This window comes from Simochromis diagramma, unplaced genomic scaffold, assembly GCF_900408965.1.
Source record: "Simochromis diagramma unplaced genomic scaffold, fSimDia1.1 OVJJ01000816.1, whole genome shotgun sequence".
Taxonomy (NCBI): domain Eukaryota; kingdom Metazoa; phylum Chordata; class Actinopteri; order Cichliformes; family Cichlidae; genus Simochromis; species Simochromis diagramma.
In genome coordinates, this window is record NW_024386908.1 from 8334179 (window position 1) to 8351002 (window position 16824).

The 16824-nt window shown below is 40.7% G+C and overlaps 1 protein-coding gene across 5 annotated transcripts in view; it reads left to right on the forward strand.

Annotated features, from left to right (window-relative positions):
- The window catches only part of ptpn12 (protein tyrosine phosphatase non-receptor type 12), a 54973-nt gene extending 38375 nt beyond the window's left edge, over positions 1 to 16598 (forward strand). The window contains exons 13-18 of one of the 5 annotated variants that reach the window (XM_040035238.1): positions 4724 to 4913; positions 6104 to 7061; positions 10019 to 10090; positions 11043 to 11093; positions 12880 to 12963; positions 13279 to 16598. In XM_040035238.1, coding sequence (XP_039891172.1) covers positions 4724 to 4913; positions 6104 to 7061; positions 10019 to 10090; positions 11043 to 11093; positions 12880 to 12963; positions 13279 to 13340 — 1417 coding nt within the window. In that variant the 3' untranslated portion in view covers positions 13341 to 16598. Of the gene's footprint in view, positions 1 to 4723; positions 4914 to 6103; positions 7062 to 10018; positions 10091 to 11042; positions 11094 to 12879; positions 12968 to 13278 lie in introns of all 5 variants that reach the window. The other 4 variants (XM_040035239.1, XM_040035240.1, XM_040035242.1 and 1 more) reach the window with 4 other exon arrangements.
- The last annotated feature ends 226 nt before the right edge of the window (positions 16599 to 16824 follow it).

Genomic DNA, 16824 nt, shown 5'->3' on the forward strand with positions numbered 1-16824 from the left:
ACGGTTCGGTAACGGTAATAAATCACAGCAATAGTACATTCACGTAGTTGTAAACAGCATGATAATATATTAAGTAATCCAAAGTATTCAGAATACGTTACTCTCATTGAGTAACGTAACGGAATACGTTACAGAATACATTTTGGGGCATGTATTCTGTAATCTGTAATGGAATAAATTTTAAAAGTAACCTTCCCAACACTGGCCACGATAATCACTATTAACCAACAAGTGAAGAGTTCTTTAAGTTGATGTGCTGAACTTGGAAACTAAAGTGAGTGACTTTGTCAAGGTAGTGACCAGACAACTAGATTAGAGCATCTCCAACACATTATGTCATGTGTTCCCAGTAAGCAATGATTAGTACTTACCAAAACAGGAGAACTGAGCATGACTCAATGATGCCACAAGACCTGAAGGGAGTCTAAACCAAAATTCTGAAAACTCTACTGCTGGTTGCTAAAACACATCAGACTTCCGCTTTTACCTTGTCTCTGTGGCTAGGTGCATGTTGGGGGAAAGATGGCAAAAGATAATAGAAAGAACACAAGCCAGTGGAAGCAGCTGTGGCACTGATGTGACTGTTACACCTACCTAAACTGGCAAACATGCTACATACACTCCTTAGTCTTCAGCAGGAATGTTTGAGATCCATGACAAAGAGTTCAGGGTGTTGAAATGGCTTTCAAATTCCCCAGATCTCATTCTGATCGAGCATCCCTGGGATGTGCTGGAAAAACAAGTCTGATCCATTGACCCTCCCACTTTACACCCTGCACGACTGGATCTGCTGCTCATGTGTCGGTGCCAGTCACTATAGGACATCTTTAAAGGACACAATGGGGAAGCGGTTGTTTAGCAGGCGAAAACGGAGCTACCTACTAGAGGTGGGAATCACCATACATCCCACGATACGATATTATCACAATACTTAACGCACGATACGATATTATTGCCTTTTTTTTTTTTTTAAATATTTTGCGATATTCAGACTCTGTACATAAAGGTAAACTTTATCAATATTTATTTTATCTAATATCAAAGTCTCACACTCAGTCTCTCATTTCAGTCAGTTTTATTGTTGACAAACTGAACGGTTTGTATTACAGTCTAGTCCAACTTAACTGAATGCAACCATCTGGTACAATTATAGCTATTCTGAACTATGAAATTTATGAAAACTATGCAGCCCCTTCAGCAACTGAAGAATTTGAAAGTAAATTAAAACAAAATATAATTTTACATTAAATAAAAGTTTTAAACTTAATTAAAATAAAACATGTCTTAAATTAAAATAAGTAAACTGTCATGTTTATTGCTGCCAAAAAAAAAAGTTAAATATATTTGGACAGTGAAGGAATGTCAGGATTCTTGCTCAGAAAAAGTCTGAAGTCAGACCATGTTCCAGTCCACAAAAACTTTTTTTGTAACAAAATATCGATTTCTGCTGTCCCTGTATCGATACATTATTAGCAAACAAAATATCACGATACTACACAGTATCGATTTTTTTCCCCCACCCCTACTACCTACACAATATGAAGAACACTGTGGGCAGATCCTGGTATAGTCACAATGAACTCTTCTGGATTGTGTCACCAGTGTCCTAACATGATGGGACTGATTTTTGACATTGTGCTGGTTGACAACATGACACTAATACATTTTTTGTATACTGACATTGTTGCAGGATAGTTTTAGCAGTTTTTAGCAAAAGTTAGAGTGAGCTGAATTGAAGTGTTGTTGCTTCTGTTGAACAAAACGAGAGAAATCTTGGATCTTTTTCATCTTTTATCATTAAACAGAATAATTTGGGCTTTTTTATTTAATCATTAGATCCCTCAGGAAAGCAGCAGTACTAGTACTTTCTGCATTTGATTTAAACTCTTATATTTTTGTAATACATGTTTACATTTCGTCATACATGCTGCAGTTGTCACTGAGTTGCCTGCAGCTTCATTTTTTCTTTATTCTCCTCTCTTTACGCCTTGTTTGTTTTTCAGTGACTTATTAGTGTTTGCTCCTGTAACAGCTCAACCTCCCCTTAGGAATCATTAAAATTTCATCTCATCTCATCTTATAGGGCCCAAAAAAAAAATCTTTGTGGCATCCGAATGTCTATAATCCCCCATGGAAATAACCGGATCCAGTTGGGAATCTGTGTTGTTAAATATCTCATGCTTGCTCAGGCAACAAAGATGACATAGAAGAAGAAATTCTCATGGGTAATTAAAGTTTTCATTAAAGAAAACAAAAAGATAGTGGTGTCTGGTTTAAGTTATGTTGAGCCTGAAAGCTAAATATGCTGTTGTTCTGGAACAGCCCACCCTTCCAAGAATTGGAGGAAAAGTTATGCACACGAGTTCTAGTTTTACAATACAATCAGCTTAGTTTGGCTTTATTCAGTGGCCTATATTATTAGCTGATATTAGCCCGTCATATTGGGATACTGGAGGTTTGTATGTCCATAGCCTTCTTGTTAGGAAATGTCAAGTAGTCATATTTTTGTGGATGTGGTCATTTTGACACGAGCCCAAGTTTCTAACTAGTTTGTGAAATACACAATTTAGCCAAAAAGGCTACTTAATTTAAGGAAGCAAATGCAAACAGTCTTCCAATGGATAATTGCTTAAAACATGTCGGAAGACTATGTCCCGGGGTCGTGGAAAAGATGTTTCAGAAAGGTTACGTTATTTTGCATCAAGCAAAAGAAGCAGAAACTACTGATGCTACGTTATGAAGTGTTCAATTAAAGTGTCAGGTGTGGTCAGGAATAAATCTATAAGGAAAGTGGTTTGAGATTACTGTGTTTAGTATTACTATGTTTATTAGTGAAAATAAGATCATTTCTAAATGCAAAATGTGAAGAGAACCCAAGAGATTGGGACTAAACAGCTGTGTAGCTGTCAGTTTGCTTGGCAATGTAAAGCATGGATTCTAGACGCACATCACGGGCGTGCCTAGTGCCTACTGAGGTTGTGAGGTCAGTTTTATGATTCTTGGGTTGCTTCTATTGGTCAGCTGATTATTTGAATACACTGCTTACATTTTGCATCAGTGTTTTTTTTGTTTGTTTGTTTTCTTGTCTTGTTTTGGTAGTACGGGCATAGGCCAAGATGACAATGCCAGGATTCATTGGGTTCACATGGGGGCATGAGACATAATTTTTGCACATGAATCGATCATCAGAGTTCAGAACTGAACCCGTCTGAGAATCCTTTGGGATGTGCTGCAAAAGACTTTACACAGTGGTCCAAATCCTCTAACACTCCCTAAGTTTGTTGAAACAATGCCACATCACAGCTAAAGGCAGTCCACTGAAATACTAGTGTGTGAGACTCTTTGGGTTGGGAAGTGTACATTTCTGGAGAACATCAAAACTGCACCGGCCTTAAGAATCCATTATCAGCTGGGCTCTTTAATCTAGTGTGCATCCTAGCCTGTTATTATTAAAAAATGTGAACAAATGTTTGTCTGGAAGAGCAAGTAAACAAGAATACACACGGCAGATCTAAGCCTCTGTGAAAGAAGAACGTCTTCTGTGCTGCAATTCTGAGGCTTAATGAGGAAGGCTTTTATGGTTTGACTGCAACTCCAAAGTTGCTCAATGAAAGGAAATCCCCCGAGCTTCTAGCTTGCGACTTCAGTGTCTGACTTTGTGTCTGCCTGCCTCTGATCCACACACAGCATCATGTGCTGTCAGCCTGTATGCTGGCTCTTGTCTTGGTCATGTGCTCCTAAATTGGTACACCACCACTTCCTTTGACTGCTTTTCTGTATCTATATTTTTGCATGCGTACAGCATATAAATGTATTGAACAATATTTTCTTGTGTCACTTTCCATCTCTCTGTGGCTAGCTTTGTCATAACCACTGTATCCTGTATGCAACTCACACACCTACACTGCGAGCTTTACAGAACTATTTATTAGTAGGCTACATTACTAAAATACTGTACATGTGGTAAAGTTATGTGGGACGGTGAAGTAATCATTCACAACTTATCTTGAATAGCCATAGATGCTGTCATGTTACTGACACTTGTCTTTTTCTGCTTCTGTGCTCTGAGGAAGCTGCACGGAAGAGAATAAAATACTTTCGATACTTTAAGAAGAAAGCTGTCTTAGACTGTTGGTTACAGCACCATTTATATTTTGAGAAATGAAACTCTTTAGCACTGATCCGTTTTCACTTTGGCACATTGGCAGGTTATGTCACTGTTAAAGCCACATAATATGGGTGAGAGCAGAAGTCTTAAAATATCACATAAGAAATGGAATTTGTCTCTACAGGGCTAAAAGTATAGACTTTTTTTCAAATTCTGCCATCTAGTGGTGAACAAAACATAGCACAGACCTACTTTTAGTTTTATACGTACATGAGATTAAAAGTTAATTTCGTCATATAAGTCTTGTAATTTGCCCTTCTTAGGATGTCAGAATTTCTGGGCGTTTCCTGATCAGTAGGATGAATTTCTTGCCATTGCATCATTTTGATTTTCTTACCCGCAGCACAAAACTTTAACTTTTTATCCAGGCTAGAAAATCCAGGGTTTAGTTTAACAGTAAAAAAATAATTTTTATGAATTTTGGGCTCTGTAGGAATGTCTCATTAAAGATCATCAAAAGCCTGTCACTCTCACTGTCAACTGTAATATTTATTCAGTAACAAACTCTTGTGGGCTTTTCTTTTTTTTCCTCTCCCTCTCTTTCTCTCGGTCTAGTACGCAGGTAGAAGGCGACGTAAAGGAAGAGATCCTCCAACCCCCAGAGGCTCACCCCGTACCACCCATTCTGACCCCATCTCCTCCGTCAGCCTTCCCGACTGTCACGAACGTGCGACAGGACAATGACCGCTACCATCCCAAACCCGTCATCCATGTCCTCGCTACTGCGCAGCACAACGTGACAGAGGTGAGCTGGACATAAACTAAAAATTGGCAACTTATAGGATACTATTGTGTATAGAACTGCATGGTATGTATCTAAAGGGTTTTTATTGTACATGGGAAGTTGCACGGATATAAGAATAGTAATTGGTCTGGTAAAACCTGTTATATATTAAGTCAGCTAATGGTTATGGAATTTCCTAGACTGAATGATGGGGAAGCTGTGATTTAACAACGATAGTGCGTGGGCAGTCTGTTGGCAACTATAGATGTCCATATACTTGCAGGGACTGCTGATAGAGGGGCAGTGTTAAAAATATGTGGTACATCCTGTCTGTGGGCTACTCGAGCTTTTTCTGTCGTTGATCCATCGCTTTTGTTTGCTTTGGGGGTTATTTTGTGTGTGTGTGTGTGTGTGTGTGTGTGTGTGTGTGTGTGTGTGTGTGTGTGTGTGTGTGTGTGTGTGTGTGTGTGTGTGTTGTGCCACTCGTTCATGCTCACGGGGCATCAGTTACATAGTTGTGAAGATATCACAGATGGGGCAGGACGCAGCCAGTACGTAGACCACAAAGTAGGAGTTAGCCCTCTGACATGGGTACTCCCTGTTATTACAGTGGTCCTGGTTTAGGAGCACGTAATTACACATTTAAGTGGAAAATTAAGTTCATTACCAAGTTGAGTTGTTTAAGTTGTTTTTGTTCCAATGAAAAGTTCCCATCATGTAGGTATAGGTGTAACTTTACAGGAAGTATCAAAATGAGATGCTGTAAAAAGGAAATCTTTATCTTTTAGCATTGGAAAAAGTTGCATTTTTGTCTTTTGACATTATTTATGTTCTAAACAAACCGTAACATTACTAAAGAACTGCAGCTGATTCCATGATCTATGTGTCTGTTATGATGATTTCTTTTGTTTTTGTGCAAGTAAAATGTAGTAAATTATTATTTCAGAATAATTAAGTTGCAGTCTAGAAGGGAAAACAACCGGCTCACAGTCTATAATAACAGCAGAAGTCTGAAAATGTATGAATATAAATAAGGTTGTTTTGTTCTCCTACATCTCATGTTTGTTTTTTGTGTGTGGGGCCTGCTTAATCAGCTTTTTCTGAACTTTAACTTGAACATCAAAGATTTCTGGTGGCGTGTGAATGTTTTGCTTTTTGTGAAGGGGGGGGAGATTACATGTCTCATTTGTTCTACTTTACGTTTATTTCAGGATAAGAACACAGACCAGCAGCAGAATCGGCTAGAGCCCAGTCCAAACAAACAGACCAGTCCCTCAGAGCAGAAAGATCAAGAGCAACTAAGCCGAAAACAGCAGAGTCAGGTCTCAAGTCTGGATCTCAATGACAACTACAACAACAAAATGTCTTCAAAGTCAGAATCAGGCCAAAGCCAGACTCAGACCCCATCCTCGCCCCTCTCCCCAGCTGTTGATTGTTCTGGTGCTCCTCGAATCGAGAGGAAGCTCAGCATTGAGATTAAAAAGGTGCCACTGCAAGAAGGACCTCGCAGCTTTGACACCTCCTCGTCGATGGGAGTAGCCGGCGGACAAGGCTCCAGTTCTAGTAACAACAGCTGCGCACTGCAAAGAAGTCACGCATTTAAAGCTCGCACTGGTCAGTCCCTTCTGACATCCAGCTCCTCTCTGTCAGAGGACTCTGGCACAGAGGGAGGAGCTTGTGGATGTGGAGAGAGTCAAGCAGATGGAGGCAGCCTCGCCAGGCCGAACCACCTTCCTGTAAAGAGTGGAGAGAAGGTGGAGAAGCAGGGAGGGGATTTGAAAGCCGGCCACGCAGCGTGGACTCAACACAGCAACAGCCCGGACAAACAGTACCCCAAGACCACCTCCTCTTCTTCCTCCTCAGACCGTGTGGCTCCATCCTCATCCTCCTCCTCCCACCTCTCCTCTTCCTCCTCCTCCTCCTCCTCCACACCTGTTAGGACTGCCCTGAGTTTCACCAACCCCCTGCACTCTGACAACTCGGACGAGGAGGGGAAGGTGTCCGAGGAGATGTCCGGAGGAGGAAAGGAAGCTTTTCATACAAGCGTATCCACAGCGACTGCCACCGTAACGGCATCCTCTCAACATGGAGACCAGCAGCCGGTCAGAAAGGTGTCGCCGATGTCAATTGCAGGGCAGATCACACCAACGGTCTCTCCATCCATAGCAAGTAGGTCGATCAGTTGCTTGAACTGCTTTCCTTCTCAATTCTTTAAAATATGTGAAATTATCCACGAAACTATGAAAACTAAACACTAAACAATGAGGTTTAGCAGGCAAATAGTCAAGAACAATCTCTCTGAAATGCACATGAAGGCACCAAGTAAGCTTGCACACTCAACTACTGTACACTCAGGAAATAAAAAAACATCACAGAGTTGAGTAATTTTCTGGGTCAGTAAGGAGCCAGAGGTCTCAGACAACAAGCTAATGACAAGCTATATCTGTCAACACACACACTGTGTTCTCACTGCTGAGGAGTTAGAGGCCAGGAGAGGGCAAAACAGGAGGAATGGAAGAAAGGAATAAGAGGAAATGACAACAAAAACAGAGAGAGATAGTTTCCAGTGAGTCTCACACAAAGCATGACTGTTTCACTAATTGGTTGGTTTGGGAGGAATGCTGCAAATATGGACATGTGTGGAAACAACTCTTCCTCCTTCAGCTTGTTTATGTGTGTTTGTCTAAGTGAGGGAATTTGTGAATGGGAGAAAGGATGAAGGAAATTGTTTTGTGTGTTTGCGAGCAGAAAACTGTGCATGTTGGATGGGGAAAGATCAACACTGCATGATACTGATGAATGCACTTACGCCACTTTGGTGCACGTTGGGTCAAACAGACAGTGTCACGCTGTTTGGGATTGATGTGATTGTGACAAGGAGAAGTGGGTTTTAATCTCCTGGTGGGGTGTGAGGACTGAGACTTCTCCTGCTGCTCTTCTTTCTTTGATCTGAGCTCACGTGAAATTGAGTGGACTGGGCTGAAATCATCTGTGCAGTTTAAATTCAAAATATACTGACATGCCATTGAATCTCTGGCATTATACCTGATGTCACGCTCTCCTAGAGTATTTCCAATATTTAAAATCGGATGTGAAAATGTGTCTGTTTTGACGTCGACTGTTTCAGTCTGCTTGGCTTTCTCTCACACTCTGTCTGGGCTGCAGCAGTGCTTCAGTTATGAAAAGCTAACAGCTGCTGTTTGATTGGTTGCAAGCATCTAATGGCTGCTTTGTTGAGGAGTTGCACTGAGCAAATTGCTGCTTTGTGGTTGGTCAATAGAAAGCTGGTGGCTGCCTGTTTTGCTGACTGCATTGCCAATGAATCACTCACACCTTTTGTAATGGCCCATTTTAGAGAGATTAGTGCAGCTCACAGTGCTTTACAAGCCTGTAACAAACAAAGAAGAATTAAGCAAAATGAGCAGGAAATTATGGAGGGATCAAATATATACAGCTAATGTTGTAGTTTATAATTATAAAAATAATCAAAACAGTGTTTTTAATTCTGAAATATAATTATCACGTTATTCATGAGTTTTTATATGTACAGTTTACAGAAAAAATCAGTTTTTGATCCATTTCTAATACAAAATGTTTTTCTTGTTTTTAACACAGGTGGTCTAATACATTTCTTAAGCTTTTGCGTTTTTGACTGTGATTGGACTGTCTGCAAACAAGATGACATTTACCAGAGCATACAGTTAAGCTGAGGTGGTGTTGTGTCCCATCTACACCTAAAAACTTTCAGACATTTGGGATTTTTTTAAAATTGATTTGTGTATTTTATTTTTGCCAGAAACAAAAGTGTGAATAAAAGACGATAAAATCAAAATAAACTTAAAAAAATATTTATCTGCATTGGCTAATGACAGCACTCTTTTAAAATTAAAATACACAGTCACTGTGCTTAGTTGTCTCTACCTCATTATTTACAGTGATATTAACTTGCTGTAGTATCGCTTATCCTTATAAGGTTCACGGGGGTGCTGGAGCATATCCCAGCTACCAATAAGGTGGGGGGGGGTTACGACCCGGACAGGTCACCTGCAGGGTTAACACAGAGAGACAAACCATTTGCACTCACATTCACACCTATAGGTAAGGCTGTGCGATATGACCAAAATCTCATATCCCGATATAGTACATCTATCGTCTGATAACGATATAAATCACAAAATTTTAACATTTTCTGTAAATTCTGTGAATCTCGGGCAGCTCAACTTGCGTGAAGTGTTTACAGCTGGGCGTCATGTACCTGGAGTCGAGTGTTTTAACCGATGCATGAAACGATACATTTTTAGTCATAAGTTGTAACGGCCCCCGTTTTCTTTGAGTATTTATTACACGGCGTGCTGCGGGGAAAAGCCTGTTCTAACGTTTGAGTCTAAGGTTTACTTTTTAGCACCTGACGGCTCTTTTTTTTACTTCTCATCCGTAAATACTCTGCATACTTTTTCACGTGATTCAGTTTATTTTGAAAAGTCTCAACTGGATCTTGAGCTTTATTGTGAAAGGTTTATGTGGAAAATAAACAAGCGGACACGCGATGGTGTTACCGTCGTTGTTGCTAACGACAACGCATAAAAACAGCCGCTTGTCCATCCGTAGTGTGGTTATTTTAAATATAAGAGAAAGACAGAATTTTAAGAAATTAATATAGCCACAGCGACACAAAACAATGAAAAAATATTGCCGTAAACAGTTTATTTTATTTTATTTATGCTGAATTTGAAGAAGAGATTTTTAAGAAACTGTAGCTATGACATGTAACTTTGCTGAACAAAAACTGGATCCCAGATCTTTTAAGGACAAAATGAGCACATCGCTAAGTGACACTACCAAGGGTCAATGTCATCTTATCTGCCAGTAGTCCAGTGGCAGCCAGCATGGCAAACATGAGACTATACGGACATTTCTCTGATCCCTAAAATGAAGTAATGATAATACGATATACACCAAATAGAACCAGTGAATATCTGTATAAAAAAGTAACAATATGCAGACAAATTAAATAACATTTAACATTCTTGCCTTTTTGTCTCCATATGACTGCCGATCTTTTTGCCTTTCTTCTCGGCCAGTAGTTAACCTTGCTTCTCATTTGACCTCTGACCTTTTTAACCCAGACTGCTGGGACAGCGACGACTCCCCTCCCCCTCTCCCCGAGCGAACCCCTGAGTCCTTCATACTGGCCACAGGTGCGTTTGCATTGGTCAAGTTCCACAGGTGTGTACCCAGTGGTGTGGATTGACTGGGTGGCCACGTTATTGTGTTGTCCTTCTTTTAACAAAAGGGCGGGGAAAGAGGCAGTTGGATCAAAGATTCATGTGCTGCTGTGTGGTTTAGCCATATTTTCGCGAACTTGGTAGTGAGAGTAAAGCCAGGCAGCAGTGGTTGTTTGATGCAGTCGGCAGCCTCTGATGTGAGCTGAAACAGGAGGAAACTGGTTTTCTGTGTTCTGCTTCTCTTGCCTAGTACAGCGTATGAACAGGTAGGGGCCTCAGTCTCTGTCATCCTCACTTCAAACAACCAGATGGACTCGCATATTGCAGGTAGGAGGCCTCTCGTTCACAGGATTGACTCGCCATTAGCGCGACCATCCTGCTGCCTTCTGCTGTTCTTCTCCTTTTTTTCCCTTCCTCCCTGCACAGCTCCTCTGATAGTGGAAGAAAACGGTATTAAAAATATTCCACCACGAGGGAGCACATGAGATGAAAAGGAGGTGTTTGTGTTAAGAATTAACCCACTGCTGAGAGGTACTTTGGCAGTTTTGGAACACTAGAGGTCAGCATTGCTTATTTCAGCCATGCAGAGATGGAGACTGTCATAGTTGCAGCTTTGGGAGGCGAGTTACAAATAGAAACATGGATACAAGAGGGCAGAAAGATGAGGTTAATTTAAAGAAAAGCAGTTTAAGAGGCTGTCCGCTGTGTGCGCCCGGATCATTATGGTTCAATTAATTATTTCAAATGTTTTACATAAATGCAGGCACAACTTGGGAGCACCTTTTTGAGGATTGACTGTGATTTTTAAGTGTGTCTGAATGTGGGAATGTGTGTGCGTTTGTGCTGTATTGTGTGTGTCTTTTGATCATTTGTCCTCAAACGCCCATCCTGTGTTAAATTCACCGATTGTCTTCCTCTCCGCCAGACCCTTTGGAAGCGAAAACATCAGCTTCAGCCGAGTGGAGTTCACATAAAGGTGCGAACGCGCAAATCATTAGTCCACTAATTCTCTTCATCTCTCACCTCTGTTTGAACTCTCCGTCCCTGCCTCTCTGCATGTTCCCCGATATTTTTTTTTGTGCTCACAGTAGTCGGCCAGCAGAGCGGAGCAGGAAAAGGACCTTTGGTGATTTACAAATTAGCCTGCCGATGATAACACTGACAGCGTTGGTCAGAAAAACCGCTGCGAGGATGAGAGAGTAACAGAGATACAGGAGGAGGGGGAAAAGCGAGTGAAAAAGATAAAACATGTCTAGAGAGAGCTGCAATTATAATGAGTGCATATGCTTATCTGTGCTATGAGAATTGTGTGATGATGGTTAATGCCAATTTATTGCTTCAGTAGTTTTACTGTGGCTATGACAGCTTATTTGACTTTAATTCAGTGGGGATATTTTTTTTACCTTTTTTTATGAGTATAACTCACTAGGAGCATTTCTTAAGTATAAAAAGGCTGCGTTGCAAGCTGGGCTTTTAGCATCAAACTTTCATGGGAGAGAAATGTTTGAATTTTTGCACAGATGTAACACTACCTAGTGAACCAGATGTTGTCTCGTGGGACGTGTTGATACATAAACATTTAAAGCCCTCGTCAAAAAAAAACACACATTTTTGTGTGTTTGTCTTTGTCTTAAATCTATTTCTCTCTACAACATTTTAACCTGGTAGGCTGTTTTTTGCACCTGTGGTATTTGGTGTGTTTAAATTATTCTCTGGTTCGGTCCCTCCCCCTCTTGGTGTGCAGGTGTGAACGCAGTAATCAGACTCGGGTGCATACCAAAGCAACCCCACCGAGACCCTGAGATGGTCTCAGAACGCCAGAGCACTTTGTTTATGGTGTGAACGCAATCCGAGCAAACTGCATCTACGTGTATGCTGCCGGTTTGAGCTAAGTCCTTCATGTGGTCAGGTGTGCTTTGCATTCTGGGATACAGCTGGGTACCACAGATGTGCAAAGTACACAAACGGTTATTATGGGCTAGCAGCTAGCTGTAACAATAATGTAGATTCTCCACTAGACCAGAACACAACATCTTCTTACTGCATTTACTTTTATTGGTCATGATTGTTTACCAGATACAAATAACCTCTCTTGTAGTGTTTGTTAAATTTTCTGCATTCTCAAGCCGGTGGTCTCAGAACATACAATACAAGTGTGTGTTCATGAGAGGCATCCACAATCAATGATCTTTGCACAGCAGGTGGCTGCACTCATTCAGGAATGGAGAGCAGCTCCTCAACAGCAAATCGATCTACTTGTGTGGTCCGTGAGCAGACAAGTGACTGCTTGAATCACGTCCAGAGGCCATATCTCCTAAAAAATTTTTTTAAAACTAAAGTCTATTTAAAACACAATACTTGAGTTTCTTTTTTTTGACTAGTATATTTTTAACTTGAGCAATAAATGCTGTAAGCTATGGTATATCTACTTGTTACATACGCTCTCTACGGCTGTTGGTAGTTTTTAATGATTACACTATTTTAACATTTAAGGTTTCACTGTAATTCATTTTGTTTTCAGTTATTTTAAGAGTCTTGTATGTTTATCCTGTACTGTCTTGTTGTTAAGCATGTTTTCTGTCTTCTTGACTTCATTTTTGTTATATTTTCTCACATGATCTATATCACTCTAACGAACTCATTTTAAAATCTGCTTTATAATGTAATTGACTTGAATTATGAGTAGCATATACACCAGTGTTATTTCAAGAATACTTCCACCCCATTAATCTGTGTTTCTTGTTGCATTTGATTATGTGTAGATGCGTCTGACTGTGCGACAACCTCTCCAGCCGACCTTCCATCTGCTGGCACCACAACAAGCAACAACAGCAAGCCAGAGCTGGGTGGGTAAGTCTACTGTCTCATTTGTTGTAGACGGCTTTTATTTTGTAATTGTGATTGGATACTGTTGTTGTTCAAGTCTCTACTAGTTGAGCCTTTGAAGGAACATAAATGGTGAATCTGTGCAGGAAATATTGCTGACAAACATGGTTTCTATTAAGGTCATCATGTTTTGATTTGTGCCGCTGATTTTGCTGATCAGAAAGCTCGCTTTGGGCTACATGTGCAGAAAACGTTTGATGGTTCTTGAGAACAGGCAGGTTTTCCCTCTGGTGTTGAGGTAAAACAAACTGAGCTAAGACATTTTCTCCTTCCAGGGTTCGGTAACCGCTGCATTCAGCCCAAAGGTCCTCGACGACCCCCCCTGGAGTGGACATGATGGAACAGTCCAGCTGCCCGTCCATCACCACTGTCCTCCCTTGTCAGGAGATGGGGTCTACCGACCTCACCTGGCTGGTCCAAAAACCAAGATGATAGATGCTACGCATTTCATAGAAAAACCTTCTGAGTGACTGTTTGCCAGTACCCTCCTCTTCCTCCTCCTCCTCAGTCCTCCCTGCAAAGTGCCACTGTGCCGAGCAGGGACAGTCAAGAGGCTAGAATGTTCTCCTCCTCAGCTTGCTGATGTTGGCAGGTTTGACTACTCTAGATGCTGACCTGGGATCAGTTATTTCCCTGTTTTAATAAAGGATAATTCCTGGGGGGGGGGGTTTCTCACCTTTTGTTTTGTTTTTTTGGGGGGGGGGGGGTGACTGGAGAGAAGACTAAGAGCGGGCATGTTTTTCCTCCATGAGCTGTAGACACCTCACTTTTAAGGCTGTTACATGTCAAATATAAATAAAAAGTGTTCAGGCTGAGCGCTTTGTTTAAAGCCAAATGAGAATTTTTTTTTCCTCCTATATCAGGAATTACCTTAAATTAGAAAAACTACTGTGGGAGGCTGAACTCCCAGAAGTTGTCTGTTGCCTCCTACTGAACGAACAACAATCTTGAAAGCGAACTTAGATAATCTGTTACCCATTTCTGTTGGGTATGCACAGGTTGCCAGGGTGCTCTCTCTTTGTCTCTCTCTCCCTGTTTCAAAGTGCTGGTGCTACATTACAAAGGATCGTCACGGAAACAAAAGCGCTAGAGCTCACTGTTACCCGTTTCTCACTGCTGTTGTTAGCTCTGCTATTTTACACGTCCATGCTTCTCTGCCAGAGTGACAGGTTAACAAAGTTTGGCCATTGTGGTGTTCATTAAAGTGCAGCTGGTGATTTTATGGCAGCGGGCAGTAATAGTCGTGTCAATGTCTCAGTGGCAACTAACTGAGCTTTAAAAAAAAAAAAAAAAAAAAAAATGAGAACGAACTAGCAAAAACTGCAGTTTCTGTAGTGGCCACTTGAGGCTTCATAGAGTCCATAGTCCCATATTAAAATCTCTGAATTTCCAGCATTTTTTTTTTGGGCTCTATAACTTATTTGCCCCTTTATATAAAGAATATGGTGGGTGGATTTTTACATTACTTATTCACATGGGTACTGGTGAGGCTTAAAGCTGGGGTGGGGGGCGTTGTTTTGATTGACAGGTTTACCCAAACAGGAAGCATTTTTGCGATGCTGGTGATTTATGGGGCATTTTTGTATCTGACTTGTTGCACAGACATATCAAAGAAGTTTGTGCTTCAGTGTCAGTGAGTGAAATTCTAGCATTTTATTAATCTAATACTAAGCACTTACGGATCATATGACCTGTCAAAGAAAAAGAAAAGTTGAGGTTTTAAAAACTGAAATCAAAAACAGATGGTGGTTACATCTTCTATATACAGTCTATAGTCTGAAAGCAAAAACGGTAAGATTAAAGCCAATGAATTTGTGTAAAGTGTAGTTATATATGTGTGAGCTCCAAGCAGCTGAACCAAAGAGTACAGTCCCACCTTAAATTAATGAATTGGAGAATTTTTTTTTCTAAGCTACCCACGTTTGAGATAAAATGACATTAAACACAGAAAAAGCTGAACTTGTTAGCTCTGTGACTCTGACTCTCACAACTGGGACCATGAGCCTGCCTTAGTCCACCTTTCAGAGAAGACAGCTGATGGCAGCCCTCCTTTATTTGCTCTTTTCTTCTTTCTGTGTTTCTGGCTCGTCTGCTCGGGACTCATATTTCTTCCGTTTATTTGCTGTTCTTCTGTCGGGTTTCTTTCCTTCTGCCAAACCTCAGCTGATCGACCATGAAAGTTTCTTTCCTTTCAGCTGCCAGTTTGCTCACGACAAACCCCGGTGTTTCGGAGTCTGAATGTTACACATCGCCTGAAACGCTTGAACCTTTGACTCGACAGATTGAAATTAAACCTCCAAGCCTTCTCTATAAGTCAGACTTGTTTGGTTTCTCATCTGACGGCGTGTTGTTCTTTACCTGCTTCTGAGACAATGATCCAATAGGACAACAGCAGCCAGGGACCCAGGACTACTACTGTTTACTCCTTTTTTTTTTTTTTTTTTTTTTTTTTGTTCTCTTTCATTAGCTGCCATAACTATACAGTATATGCATTGTTTTATAAAGAGCTGTACAGGACAGTTTAGGTATAAAATACTTCAGATTTCCTTTTTTTCTATCTCCTAAATGTTCCTATTAACAGAAGATGTAAGAAAATCAGTGCATGATGATGAATCCTCCCTCTACACAATGTTTTTCTTTAAACTGTAAATTATTCTGCTACCCTCTTGTTTTTGCTTCTGGCAAATATTTCAGGGGTTTGTTTGTTTTTGTTTTTTTCTTTGTTTTTTTTTTGTTTTTTTTGGAATTATATGCTTAGATTAAAAACAAAGTTTTAATTGGTTGGCAGAGGAAAAGCAGAGGTTGCCAGCCCAGCCCTCTTTGAGATAACTACAACGGGCTCTGAACAAGATTGTAATAATAATATTAATAATGATGATAATATTGGTTGTTTGTTTTTGTAAATGGTATTTGAAAAGTTATTTTTGTATATGCAGTTGTTTGTTGTGACACAAGTCCACTGCCCCCACTCCCCACCCAAACATCAACGTTTCTCACTCACTCTCCATCATTTCTTATTCTTTTTGAACTTTTTTTTTTCTTTTTTAAAAGGCGCAACTGAGATGAATGTCCTGTCCTCTACAAGGAGCATCTGTCGTTTCCTACTTACTTCCCATTTTGTTTTTGCTTCTTTAATCTTCGCCCACTCCTGCCCTCCTTTCTGCCTTTTCCCTTTTTTTTTTTTTTTGAGAAAGGCTGTCATTTCCAACACATCTGTATGCCCACGCACAACAGAAGAGACTGTCTTTAACTTTATTGATTCTCTTATAATTCGTTATCCTCATTTTTCTGTTTACTTCCACTCCCCACACACACACACACACACTCTCTCATGCACACGCCTCGATCTCAGTAAAGAGCCCACCTGTGCCTTTAAGAGAGAGCCCGCCTGCCCGCACTCACCCTTTCCCTCTGCCCTCCAATCATCATTAGCGGCATGACCATAAGCGATGTGATTCGCTGCTGCTTGCTCATCGCCTCCTGTGGGACTCTCATTCAGCCACGCCCCCTCAGCCCCATCCTGTCTCACACACACACACACACACACACGTTTGTATGTTGCAGAAATCAATCAGTAAAAATGACCTTAAGTAAAGATGTGCCTCTTTCGCCTTCATTCATGTAAATATTCCTGAATAATTGTGAGTTTGAATGTGTGCGTCTCAGCAGGAAGCATTATTTTATACTATAGACCAGTCAAATGGCTAATGCATCACTTTGACTTAGTCGCCTGCTGACTTGTAATCTGATGTTTTCAGACGTGACTGACTTCAAAATGAACTCGTGAACTTTCAGTCAGTGTGAGTTTTGTGTGTCTGTGT